Source organism: Heteronotia binoei, chromosome 2 (assembly GCF_032191835.1).
Source record: "Heteronotia binoei isolate CCM8104 ecotype False Entrance Well chromosome 2, APGP_CSIRO_Hbin_v1, whole genome shotgun sequence".
NCBI lineage: Eukaryota > Metazoa > Chordata > Lepidosauria > Squamata > Gekkonidae > Heteronotia > Heteronotia binoei.
This window is the reverse complement of record NC_083224.1, coordinates 82,866,233-82,880,150: the sequence shown is the minus strand read 5'-3', so window position 1 is coordinate 82,880,150 and position 13,918 is coordinate 82,866,233. Positions and strand designations below refer to the sequence as shown.

Below are 13,918 nucleotides of genomic sequence, written 5' to 3'. Positions count from 1 at the left end.
ATAAAAATAAATTTATTATTATTATTATTATTATTATTATTATTAGATATTAATTTTTTAAAAATTTAGCCTCCCAGTAATGGCCACTGATGTTTTTCTATGGTAATACAATCCTAGAGTAGGTCCACTTCTTCAATAGTTACTTCCTGCTTTGCTTGCCCCAAGTCACATTCTCACTGGTAACAAAGTATCACGATACTTGACGTATTTCCTGTGTTGACTGTAGAAACTGCAGATCTCTGATGATGATGCTTTCACTCCACAACCGCAGGTAGACAAAACAATAAATTCCTTTCCAATTTTTAACACTGTCCTTAATTTAACAAAGTCCAAAATTTACCCCTCCTCCTCTTCTTTCAAGATTTCAAACTTTCTCTTTCCCGCCTTCTAATATTATTTTGTTTACTTTAAAATAGTCCCGGAATGGTAGATAACAATTGGTACTTTTTTCTAAGGTTATCCAGATCAACACTGGTCTCGTACAGCATCAGATGTTTAGCAGTCTCAAAGAAGATTAGGATCTTGTCAAGCTTATGTCAAATGAATGACTCTGTAAACTTCTGCAGATGATGAATATGCAGCTCTTCTCTGGGGATCCCTCAAAGGAGCCCCCCCCAGGACTCCCTTTTAGCCAAGGTAAATCACCTCAACGTTTCCTGTGCATATCTTGGATTAATCTCTCACTGAGAAAAGTAGGCAGAAGGCAAAAATTTGCCCTTTACTACCCCTAACAGAAGCTCCAATCTGCACCCCTTAGAGAGGCAGGTCAGCTCAGCATTCTCCAAATCCCGGATATTGAGGACTTTAAAAAGGAAATGGAAGAGCTTAGAAATGAAACAGTGGTGGTGTCAAAAAAAGTGCAGGAGGTAGAAAGGAAAGTTAAACTCCAGGATTCCACTTTATTAGAAATGCAAGAAAAAATAACAATCTATGACTGTAAATTGATGGAGACACAAATACGTCTGAGAGGAGTACCTGAAGAAGGGACAGACTTAAAAGAACATGTAATAAAAATAATTGCTGATTTCTTGGAGGAAGATCCTGAAGGGACTGGAAATATGTATGATTATATGTAGAGTGAATTCATCATATGCCAAGAAAAATAACTTACCAAGAGATGTGGTTATAAGATATATGACAAAAGAAATGGTGGGGAAAATATTGAATAAAAATTTTGAAAAGACATTGATAGTGGGAGGAAGCAGAGTAATTGCCAAGACAAGTGATAAATGACAGGAGAACATATAATAAATTAACAGAAAAACTACGTGACAATGGAATGAGGTATAGATGGATAATACTTGAAGGTTTGAGCTTTGAGCTATAAGGAAGAAGGATTACAATTACAAATACACAGGAGCTGCGTAAATTTTATGAAGAGAATAAAGAATTTGCACCATGATTGATTATAAATTATTATCTTGGAATGTAAATGGACTAAATTCACCACAAAAAAGAAAGGCAATATTTCATTGGATTAAAAAACAAAACTGTAATATAATTTGCTTATAAGAAGTTCATATTAAACAAAAGGATTATAATTTTTTATGGAATAAACAATTGGGACTGGAATTTTTTTGCATTGGCTGAACAGAAGAAAAGGGGTGTGATTTTTATATTAAACAAGAATTAGACTCAAAAATAATATTTAAAGATAAAGATGGAAGATTTGTGGCAGTAGAAGTAATAATAAATGCAAAAAAACTCCCTTATTATTGGGACTGTATGCACCAAATGGTGCAAAAGATGTTTTTTTAAAAAGAAATTATAAAACAACTTGATGAAGTCACATACGACCAGGTCATGATTATGGAAGACTTTAATGGAACAATTCAGAATACATTGGACAGATCTGGGGGAAAAAATAACAATAAAAAAGGAAAATTGCCAAAATCCTTCTTTGAACTGGTTAAACAAGAAAACTTGGAAGACATATGGACAAAATTTAATCCTGAGGTATGAGATTATACTTTTTTTTCAGCAAGACATAATACTTTTTCCAGAATTGACATGTTATGGGGTACAAAGGACTTAGGCTTTATAACTTAGAAAATAGAGATCTTACTGAAGATAGGTGCAGATCACAACCCAATATTATGGATTACAAAATTGTCTAAAAAAGTGAGAAGATGGAGATTAAATGAAGATTTATTACAAAATAAAGAACTAGTGACATCTCTAGAAAATGAAACTAAAGCTTTCTTCAAAATAAATGATAAAGATGATATAGAATTTCAGATGGTGTGGGATGCTTATAAAGCTGTAATGAGAGGAATATTGATTACATTAAATAATAAGGACAAAAGGGCAAAAGAAAAACAGACATTGGACATTCAAAATGAAATAAAGAAAAAAGAAGGGGAACTGAGGAAAAGGCCAGGGAAATAGAAAATTATAAGGGAGATTACAATACTACAAGCACAAATGAGACATTTGTTAAATAAGGAATTGGAATGGAATTTGAAAAAATTACAACAGAAGTCCTTTGAGGGAGCAAATAAACTTGGAAAGTATTTGGCCTGGCAACTGAAGAAAAAGAGAGGAAGTAAAGTTATTAATAAAATTGTGGTTGATGGAAGAGAGATGGTAGATCAGGAAGGAATAAAGAGAGAATTTTTCAAATACTATGCTAAATTATTTAAAGGTGTTAAAGTAAAGAAGGAAAGGATGGAAGCATATCTGCAAAAGATTAAAATAGCACCCTTAACTGAATATATGAAGAAAATTTTGAATGATCCAATTGAAAAAATAGAAATTGAAGCAGCGATTAATGCAATGAAAAATGGGAAAGCACCTGGGCCAGATGGATATAGGGCAAAATTTTTTAAAATTTTTTAAAGAAGAATTAGTACCGAAACTTCAAAAATTGATGAATATGAAGAATAAAAGGAAAAATACCAAATACATGGAAGGAAGCTGTAATTTCTTTGATTCCTAAGGAAGATAGAGATGTCACGAATGTAAAGAACTAATTTCATAAAGGAAGACCAAGCGGGATTTCTCCCTAAAAGGCAAATAAGAAACAATATTAGAACTGTTGTAAATATTGTAGAATATTATGAAAAACATCCAGAGAAGGAAGTTGCATTATTCTTTGCGGATGCAGAGAAAGCTTTTGACAATTTGAACTGGGACTTTATGTTTGCAGTAATGGAGAAAATAGAGTTGGGGAAAAACTTTATAAGAATGATAAAGACAATATATACTGAACAACGTGCAAGGTTATGTATAAATGCAGATCTTACAGATGAAATGATAATCAGTAAAGGTACAAGACAAGGTTGTCCGCTTTCACCTTTGTTGTTGATAATGACTCTTGAAATTTTATTGATGCAAATACAAGATGATAAAGGAATAGAAGGGTTGAAAGGATTTATTTACAAATATAGAGCATTTGCAGATGATACAATGTTTATAAATGAAAATCCTACACAAGTAACACCTTTGTTGTTAGCTAAAATACAAGAATATGGAGAACTGGCGGGATTTTATCTTAATAAAGAAAAATCAAAATTTTTATGTAAAAATATGCAAGTAAATAAACAAAAGGAGTTGCAGAGACTAACAGGATGTGAAGTTACCTCTAAAGTAAAATATTTGGGTGTGGAAATAACAATGAAGAATATTGACCTGTTCAAAAATAACTATGAAAAGCTATGGCGTAAAATGGATGAAGATATGATAAAATGGAATAAGCTTAACTTGTCATTGCTTGGAAGAATAACTGCAATTAAGATGAATATTTTGCTGAGAATAATGTATTTGTTTCAAACTATTCCGATTGTGAAAGACAGTAAACAATTTAACAAATGGCAAAGGAAGATTTTGGAATTTGTATGGGCTGGGAAGAAACCAAGGATTAAAATGAAAGTTTTAATAGATGCTAAAGAAGGAGGAGGATTCCAATTACCAGATTTAAGATTATATCATGAAGTAGTTTGTTTAGTGTGGATAAAAGATTGGGTGACGCTGTTGAATAAAAAACTTTTAGCGTTGGAAGGTAATGGAAATAAATTCGGCTGGCACGCTTATATGTATTATGGGAAGCAAAAGATGGATAGTTTTTTCTCTCACCATTATACAAGAAATAATTTGTTGAATACCTGGATGAAATATAAGAAACATGGTGATGAAAGAAAACCATTATGGATAGTGCCAGCAGAAGTGATAAAAATAACAGCTGAGACAGGTGAGGAAAAATGGCTGTCATACAATCAACTATTAAAAATACAAAGTGGCAAAATAGAATTGAAAACTGCTGTGGAGTTGAATAACAAATACGATTGGTTTCAAATGCAACAAATAAAGAGTTTGGTGGGAAATGATATTAAAACTGAAGGAATAAGACAAGAGCAAACAGAAATGGAAAAAGTTCTGCTTGGAGATAATGAAAAATTAATTTCAAAAACTTATAAGTTACTTTTAAAATGGTCTACAGAAGATGAAGTAGTGAAATCTCAAATGATTAAGTGGGCAATCAATGTAAATAAAGAAATGCAGATGGATACATGGGAGTATCTTTGGACGAACTCTATGAAATTATCAACGTGTCAGAGTGTAAAAGAAAATTGTTTTAAGATGATGTATAGGTGGTATATGACTCCTAAAAAATTGGCAAAGATGAATAACAAGATGCCAGACAGATGTTGGAAATGCAAAAAACATGAAGGTTCTTTCTACCATTTGTGGTGGACTTGTGAAAGAGCGAAAAAGTATTGGCAGATGATCCAACAAGAAATTTCTAGGATCTTGGGATATGGATTCAAGAAAGCTGCAGAGACTTTTCTGTTGGGATTACAAATGGAAAAATTTCCAAAAGAAGATAGAACTATAATTTGGTACTTGCTTTCTGCTGCTAGGACACTATATGCACAGTTATGGAAGCAAAAAAAAAATACCAGAAAAATGGGATTGGATTGTAAAAGTTATGACATGGAGTGAGACGGAAAATTAACAAGAACTTTAAGAGACTATGATTTAGAAGATTTTAAAAGGGAGTGGAAAAAATTTAGAAGTTATGTTGAAGACGAGTGGAAAGTGAAAGGACTTTGGACAATTTTTGATAATGATTAAACTTTAGAAGAAAGAAGAATATTAATTTTAGTTCTTAGTAATTAAGGGTACATTTTAATGTTAGTATTTTGAGTAAATAACACTGGCGGGGGTCAAGTAATGAGGGGAGTGGTTATTAGAAAGAAGCATATGGGATAGATGAAAAGAAGTTAGTAATGGAAATTGTTACCATATGTTATTAATAAAATTGTTTAAAATCTGAATTGCACACAGTATTCCAAATGAGACCGCACCATCGATTTATACAGGGGTGTTATGATACTGGCTGATTTGTTTCCATTTCCTTTCCTAATAATTCCCAGTATGGCATTGGCCTTTTTTATTGCAATCGCACACTGTCTTGACATTTTCAGTGACTTATCTACCACGACCCCAAGATCTCTTCTCTTGGTCAGTCTCTGCCAGTTCACACCACATCAACTTGTATTTGTAGCTGGGATTTTTGGCCCCAATGTGCATTACTTTGCACTTGGCCACATTGAACTTCATCTGCCACGTTGACTCCCACTCACCCAGCCTCAACAGATCCCTTTGGAGTGCCTCACAATCCTCTCTGGTTCTCACCACCCTGAATAATTTAGTGTTATCTGCAAACTTGGCCACCTCATGGCCAACTCCAAATCATTTATGAACAAGTTAAAGAGCATGGGACCCAGTACCGAGCCCTGCGGTACCCCACTGCTTACCATCCTCCACTGCGAAGACTGCCCATTTATACTCACTCTCTGCTTCCTATTAATTAGCCAGTTTTTGATCTACAAGAGGACCTGTCCTTTTACTCCATGACTCTCGAGCTTACTAAGGAGCCTTTGATGAGGAACTTTATCAAAAACTTTCTGGAAGTCAAGGTAAACAACATCTATTGGGTCTCCTTTGCCCACATGTTTGTTCACCCCCTCAAAGAAATGTAACAGGTTAGCGAGGCAAGATCTTCCCTTACAGAACCCATGCTGAGTCTTCCTCAATAACTCGTGTTCTTCAGTGTGCCTACTCATTCTGTCCTTAATAATGGTTTCTACCAACTTTCCCGGTATTGAAGTCAGACTGAGTGGCCTGTAATTTCCAGGATCTCCTCTGGAACCCTTTTTAAAGATGGGGGTGACATTTGCTACCTTCCAGTCCTCAGGAACGGAGGCAGATTTCAATGAAAGATTACATATTTTTGTCAGAAGATCCACAAGTTCAACTTTGAGTTCTTCAGAACCCTTGGATGTATGCCATCCAGACCTGGTGATTTATTAGTTTTTAATTCGTCTATCAGTTGTAGGACCTCCTCTCTTGTCACCTCAATCTGACTCAGGTCTTTCAACACCCCTTCCAATGTAAGTGGTTCTGGAGCAGGCAAACACTTCCTATCTTCCTCAGTGAAGACAGAGGTAAAAAAAATTTCCCTATCCTCCTTCAGTTATCCTTTGACCCCTTGGTCATCCAAGGGCCCCACTGCCTCCTTGGCTGGTGTCCTGCTTCTAATATATTTGAAGAAATTTTTATTGTTGGTCTTTATGCTTTTTACAATATGCTCCTTGTAGTCCCTTTTTGCCTGCCTGATCATAGTCTTGCATTTGATCTGCCACTGCCTGTGTTCCCTTTTATTAATCTCACTTGGACTAGCTTTCCATCGCTTAAAGGAGTCCTTCTTACCTTTTACAGCTTCCATTACTTTGTTTGTTAACCATGCAGGCCTTCTCTTATACCTGTTTGTGCCTTTCCTAACTTGTGGTATATATTTTATCTGAGCTTCTAGGATTGTAGTTTTAAATAGCCTCCAAGCTTCCCCAAGGGTTTTGACTTTATTTACCTTTCCTGTCAGTTTCCTCTTCACATGCCTCTTCGTCTCCGAGAATTTACCCTTTTTAAAGTTAAACGTGGTTGTGCTGGTCTTTTGGGGCAACTCTGTATTTATACAAATGGTGAAATCAATAATGTTATGGTCACTGCTCCCAAGAGGTGCGATCTCTTTTACATCTCTCACCAAGTCTTGGGCATTACTTAGGACCAAATCCAGGATCGCCTCACCCCTGGTAGGTTCTGAGACCATCTGCTCCATAGCACAGTCATTGAGAGCATCAAGAAACTCAATCTCTTTCTCTCGACCAGAACACATATTGACCCAATCAATCTGCAGGTAGTTAAAAGCACCTATGACGACACAGTTTTTACGTCTAGCCACTATCTTTAAGCCTTCCATCATATTATAGTCGTCCTCTATCTTTTGATTTGGTGGGCGATAACAAACTCCAATAGTTAAATTTCCTTTTGGGTCCTCTATTTCAACCCAAAGCATTTATAGAACGGAATCTAATTCTCTGACCTCAGTCTTACTGGACTGTATGCCCTCTCTGACATACAGAGCCACCCCACCTCCAACCCTTCCCTCCCTATCCTTCCGATATAACTTATATCCAGGAATCACCGTGTCCCACTGATTCTCCTCATTCCACCAAGTTTCTGAAATTCCCACAATGTCTATGTTTTCTCCCAACACTAAACATTCCAACTCACCAATTTTGCTTCGAACACTTCTTGCATTTGTGTATAAACATCTATAATTTCCCAGGCAAGCTAGGCCCGCCACTTTCCTTCTGTCGCCTCGAAATCTGGCAGGCAGTCCATTCTGTTTGTCACCATCTCAGTGGACAACTCTGATCCATTATCCGGTAGAAAAGTAACAGCTAACCCTTCATCTCTTTAAGATGAGTCCTCCCGAACCAGAGACATTTAATCTCCTGTCGGCTTTCCCCCAAGATTTAGTTTAAAAACTGTTCTGCCACCTTTTTGATTTTAAGCACCGGCAGCCTGGTTCCATCTGGGGACAAGTGGAGACCATCTTTTTTGTACAGCTCCCGCTTGTTTCAGAAAGCATCCCAGTGCCTAACAAACTTAAACCCTTCCTCCTTACACCATCGTCTCATCCACACATTGAGACTTCTAATTTGTGCCTGTCTCTCCAGCCCTGCATGTGGCACTACTGAGAAGGCTACCTTGGAGGTCCTGGCCTTAAGTCTCCCACCTAGCAGCCTAAATTTTTCCTCCAGGACCTCACGATTGCATTTCCCCACATCATTGGTGCCAACATGCACCACGACCACTGGCTCCGCCCCAGCCTATCTACAACACGTGTAATGTCCACTATCTTCACACCAGGCAGGCAAGTCACCATACAGTCATACACGGTTTTGCCACCCAGCTGTCTACTTGCCTAAGGATCGAATCAGAAACTACCAAGACCCTCCCTCTCTCCCTGCCCAGGGATGGTTCCTTGGTGCGAAAGGATTCCCGCTCACCAATTGAAGAAGAGGTTCCTTCTGAGGGCGCATTCCCCTTATCCTCAGCCCGGTGCCCTGTTCCCTCTCGACCCTCATGCTCCCTGGCAGCAACGGGGCTGCCACGTTCAGAGCGGGGCTCATCTGACACGTCTTCGAGAGTCTTCTCCGAGTGCCTAACTTACTGTCTCTGCTTTTCCAGGTCAGTCACCTCGGCCTCAAGGGTACAAACTCATTCCCTGAGGACCAGGAGCTCCTTGCATCGAGCACACACCCAAGACTTCTGTCCTGTGGGCAGATAGTCATACATGTGACACTCAGTGCAAAACACTGGAAAGCCCCCACCCCCCTGCTAGCATTCTACCTTCATGATAGCTTGTTAAAAATATGCAGTCCCCTTTTAAACCCTGTTTGTTTATGTGGCTGCTCGCCTGGAGAGTCTACTTACCTTGTTGGGAACACAAGGAAATTAGGGATCTGGGTTCCTGGTCCTTACAGAGCCCCCCAGGCTAAGAGCCACAGGCCAAGAGCCCTTTAGCTCTCTGGCAAGACGCAGCTTAATAATGCAAAGATGGTGGGAAACACAGCCTCTCCTAATCAATGAGCAACAATCACCTTCCATCACCTTCAGCCCATCCCATGAACTCAGAAGTTTTCAGCAACTCCCCCAGCTGCTGAGCCACAAACCTCACGCTTGTAGCACTTCTCTGCTCTATGCCAGAGCTATGTGCAATAACGTTAATTAAGATCAATATTCAGGAGCTGGGCTTTAATGAATGTAAAATACTGTAAAGGAAGGAACTGGGATATGTCCCATCTAAAAGCAAACCTCGCCTATAATATGAAAATACTAACACTTTGTTTCTTCAGCTTTGGTTATTTATTTACTTCATTTATACCCAACCTTTCTCTGCAGTGGGGACCCAAAACAGCTTACAGTGTTCTCCTGTACATTTTATTCTCACAACACCACCCTGTGAGGTAGGCTAGGCTGTGTGTGTGCAGCTGGCTCAAGATCACCAGTGAACTTCTGCGGCAAAGTGGGATTTGAACCTGAGTCTCTCATATTCTAGTCCAATACCCTAACCACTGGACCTAGCTGATACCCGGTCGTGCTAATCTAGTACTGTTACAGTGCAAGTCTAAAAAACTTGCCTGAGAGTAGACTTGTGAATCCTCAATTTTAAAATAATTTTAAAATGTTACAATTGTACAAATGAATTGTAGTTATATGGGGAATATAAGGCTTAAAAGATTGTGAAAGAGTCATACTCCACAACCACCTGCAGGAGAGCATGTGTGTATGTATGCTGGCTGAGGCAGCATGCTTAGAGGAGGTCCAGTAGAAGGCATTTTGCCTAGCCCCTCAAACCTGGTTGCAGCCTGTCTGAGATTAGCAGAAGAAATCAAATAATATAAAACCTTGTATATTCCTAGACAGATGTTTTGTTGGTTGCATTGGCAGGTGAATTATGCTTCTCTTTACCTTGTTTGTGCACACTCTATGACAGAGGTGCTGTGTGCTGTCTTGGTAATGGGCTGGGGAAATGTATTTGTTTGAAATAGTTAGATGGGATGAATATGGTAGCTTTTGAAACATTACTGCTGTTTCCATTAGAGCTTTTATAATATTCTGAATTCAGCTGAGCTCATTAAAATCTGTGCTTATCCTTTTCCAGTGCAGGTTTCCTGTTTAGGCTGATATGGTGGAGGTTTAAATTAATATTTTGTGTCCCATGTTTTAATTGTTCTTCTGTCCTTTTGCCTTGGCCTCTAGACTGTGCTTCCGTTGCCACAGTGGGGCATGGTTGTGCATCTTGTGGCCTCAAATTAAGGTTTGCTTTGTGTACACAGGTCTTTGGAAGAAAGAAACCTGTTCATGTCTACAAATTCTCATCTTTTGGTCATTTGCTGTTTTGCCTGATGTTTCTTCAGTAGACAGAAAATACCTGCTGCTAGAACAGACAGGAATGAGCCACCTCACCTGGGGCAACCAGGATATTGCAAGATCCAGAACTTTAATTATTAATAAAGGAATTGTGTAGAGTGGGGCATGTGGGAATTGCACAGTTACAAAGTAAAATAGGGAATCTGTAGTTTAGGTTCTTTTCCAGATTGAAAATTCAGACTCATCCTGCACATTATGATAGTAGACCCGTTTGTTTAAGCCTGTTTTCCTTTATAGCATACAGAAAGGAGAAGCAGCTGAACTGCCCCCTTTTTGCAATTTAACTCCCCTGAGGCTCCTTTAATTTCAGATGCTGTCACATACCAGAAGTGAATTTGACTGTGAGAGAGGAGCTTGTAGAGGAAGAGCTATGCAGAAATCAAGGACTTGCAGAGAGAAGGCTCGGTCCTTCCCAGCCAAGCTGGCGTAGCCGGCGTTCAGGCTGGGGGCCGCCTTTGCCCCCGCGGAAGAATGAAGACAGCTTGACAGCTCAAGCTCATCCGGGACTGTCAGGGGCGTGGCGTCAGGGCTATATAAGCCCTGGCCCCGCCCTGAAGGAGTGCGGCTGTCTTCTTGGCTCTCTGCCCACCCACCCTCCCTTGGCAGTACAGGTTTCAACCGGTCGCCCTGTTGGGGGCCAGGTAGGAATTTTTTCATCTCCACATAATTGGCCCATGTGGAGTTGTTTTTCGCCTACCTTGTACTGCCTTATAGTGCTAGGTCTTGTAGGTAGCTTATAAGTTGGTCGCTAGCCTGGGATGTGTTTGCCACAGTGTTTTCAGGGGAGCACCTATGGCCTAGCACCTGTGGTGCGTGTGGTCTGTATGAACCGCAGATGGGCTACACGGCTCAGTGCGGGGAATGCAGATCACGGCGAGCCTCACCTGGGGCGGATCTTTCCATGAGGGATCGATGCTAGCCCAGGTGGAGATAGGCTGAGGCCTGGCTGCTCAGTTACAACCCGAATACGGCGGGTTTGTGCTGGGGGCAGGGTTGCTCGCCCTTTGGACAAGGCGGGGTCCGTGGGTGACCCCAGGGGCTTGTCTGGTTAGGTTTCATCCCTGCCAAGTTCACAGGTTAATTGAATTTAATAAAGCGGCCCGGTTTAAACCCAATACTTTGTGTCTGTCTCTTATTTCGACTGGGGGGGCAATGTAGTTCCCCTCATTCATGCAAACATTTTTCTGTTAAAATTGGATCAGCCCTTCACATACATACTCACACACACAGTGTAAGCAGATCTAGATTTAATAAGTGGGGCTGTTAATAAGTTTGCTCTTCTAGTATCACAAATTTGACCTGTCACTCACATGTTGACTGAGATAACAGGAATGCAAGGACAGGGTGAGCACTTAGAGGGAAGACTGATAAGCAAGAGGGATGAGTGTTTAATCTTTCCCAAGTCTACCAATTTTCCCATCCCATTGCCCTTTCCAGATCTGTAAATTTTTTGTTTTACACCCTAGCTGGGCGGGAGGGGGGGGGGAGATTTTTTTAAAAAACAGTGTGGTTGGGAACATTGCAGCAGATATGAACAATAACATTTACCTTTTATATAATTACCTTTTGTATATTGCTCTAAATGTTTTTCCGAAGCTTGGGAAAGCAGGAAAATGGAGGCAGGTTACTTGCACATTTCAGGATTGTCTCTGCCTGAGGAACATGTTATACAATGCAGGCCTTGCTGTGTCATTGCACAAGTCTGACAGCAAGCCATGTTAACATGTTAATTTTTCTTTAAACAAATCAGTAGCAGAGCTGTTAATATGAAGAATGTATGTGGGGTGGATAGATATTGAGCTTGTTAATTTTTAAATGTTTAAGCCATAAAAGGATTGATAGTGTAAAAGGCTGCTTTACTACATGAAATTTGCATCCGTAATTTGCAGGGGGGAATCAGCAGTCAAGCGAAAGGTTAGGCATCCCTTTTTCAACTATTCTTTCTTTCCTGCTCATTCTCACCCAGCCCTATCATCATCTTTCACCTTAACCTGTCATACTGGGATGTTATGAGCATCAAATGGGACTCTGACCTCCTTAGAGAAAGGGTGGTTGCCAGCTTGAAAAATGTTTTTAATATGGTAGCATTTGTATTTTCAAATTCTATATAGGTATGAAATGTTTAATCTCTCTAATATCACGCTGAGAGTTTTAAAAGTAAATAGTGGTAAAACTCTGATAGTAGAACATTTATATTGGAACTCTTCACAGTAAAAGTTTGTGCTTACCTGCAGCTGCATATGGTTCCACAGCAAGAATTATTAGCTGCTATTCAAACCACAATGTTGGGGCATATAAGTGTTTGTGTCCTTTTACTCATCTTCCTGTATCTCTCTTTGAAAAATCTAGGCAAGCAGTAAAAATGTTTACTTGCCATTAAGTTCCACTGTATTCAGTGAACTTTATTCCAAAGTTAGACCCTGCTAAGAATTTCTGCTAACAGAAGGGAGACTGTATCTTTGCCTTTTATTCTGCTGATCCTATTAATCCCAATTGGGTAATTATGTTGAAACTATCATGATTAATGTATGGTTTTAAAAAACAATTAGATAGACCAAGACTTGATATTCTCAATAAAATTGCATATTATGCTCTTCAAATTTCTATTTTTGAACAGATTTACCTAATATGAATATTAAAGTTTGGATTCTGTAAACCTTGGAATTTATATAAAGTTGTTTATCAAATAACCTTTTTTGAATTTGAACTTTCTGAAGTTCTTTTCTTTAAATTCTTTAAAGTTGAATTCAAACTTCAGCCTACTGGTATTTGAATCTTCAGTAAAGTGATTTAGAATAGAGTCCCATGTTACTTTTGCTTTCTGAGCCAAATACTTGCAAATTTGAAATTTGTTTTACCGGTTCCACATTCCCCTCCTGTTTTTAAGATATTGCAAAATAAACACCCTTAGTGTTTATTACAGATTTTTTATTTGTATTTATTAAATATCCCCATTTGAATGGTTGTCACAGACATACTGGCTGTAAATTCATGCATGCTTTACAAGTGTTCGTAATTATTCCTTTATCTTCTTGTAGAAACTTGTGCTGTCAACAATGGAGGTTGTGACAGTAAATGCCATGATGCAGCGACTGGTGTGCACTGTAGCTGCCCAATGGGATTCATGCTCCAACCTGACAGGAAAACATGTAAAGGTAAACAGCAGTTAAATGTATATCCAGCGAGAGAGTGGAGCAAAGCTCGAGTCATGAGACAGCAACCCAACTATGCTACATGTCTAGTTTAAATGTTAGATTTTTTATATTTGTTTGTTTATGTTGTAATCTGCTCTGGGCCCTACAACAGTGGGGGAGAGCAGAATAGAAACTGAACAAATAAATAAAATAACTAGATACAGTGGGATGTTCTAGTATGAGAAGATAGAGTTCTTGCATTCTTATCCTGACCCCGAATTAATCAGTACATGACAACAAATAACTTGTTTAAACTCTTCTTGGTTGGTTTATTTATTGCAATATATTGTATATTTACTATACTATAGATGCACTATTTTTCATTGTCCTTTACTGCACAAAAAGTACACTGTCCAAATTGGTCATACAGTAATTGCTACTAGCAGTATGAACTACTGGAGACACCAAACAGAGTGAGATAAAGTTCTGGGCATTTTTGG

General features: G+C 38.8%; 1 protein-coding gene across 7 annotated transcripts in view; it reads left to right on the top strand.

The window, feature by feature from the left end:
• Positions 1-13,918, top strand: part of SCUBE3 (signal peptide, CUB domain and EGF like domain containing 3) — a 262,129-nt gene that overhangs the window by 197,586 nt on the left and 50,625 nt on the right. For all 7 annotated transcript variants that reach the window (XM_060231458.1, XM_060231454.1, XM_060231452.1 and 4 more), the window contains one exon: positions 13,323-13,439. In XM_060231458.1, the coding sequence (XP_060087441.1) occupies positions 13,323-13,439 (117 nt within the window). The remainder of the gene's footprint in view (positions 1-13,322; positions 13,440-13,918) is intronic.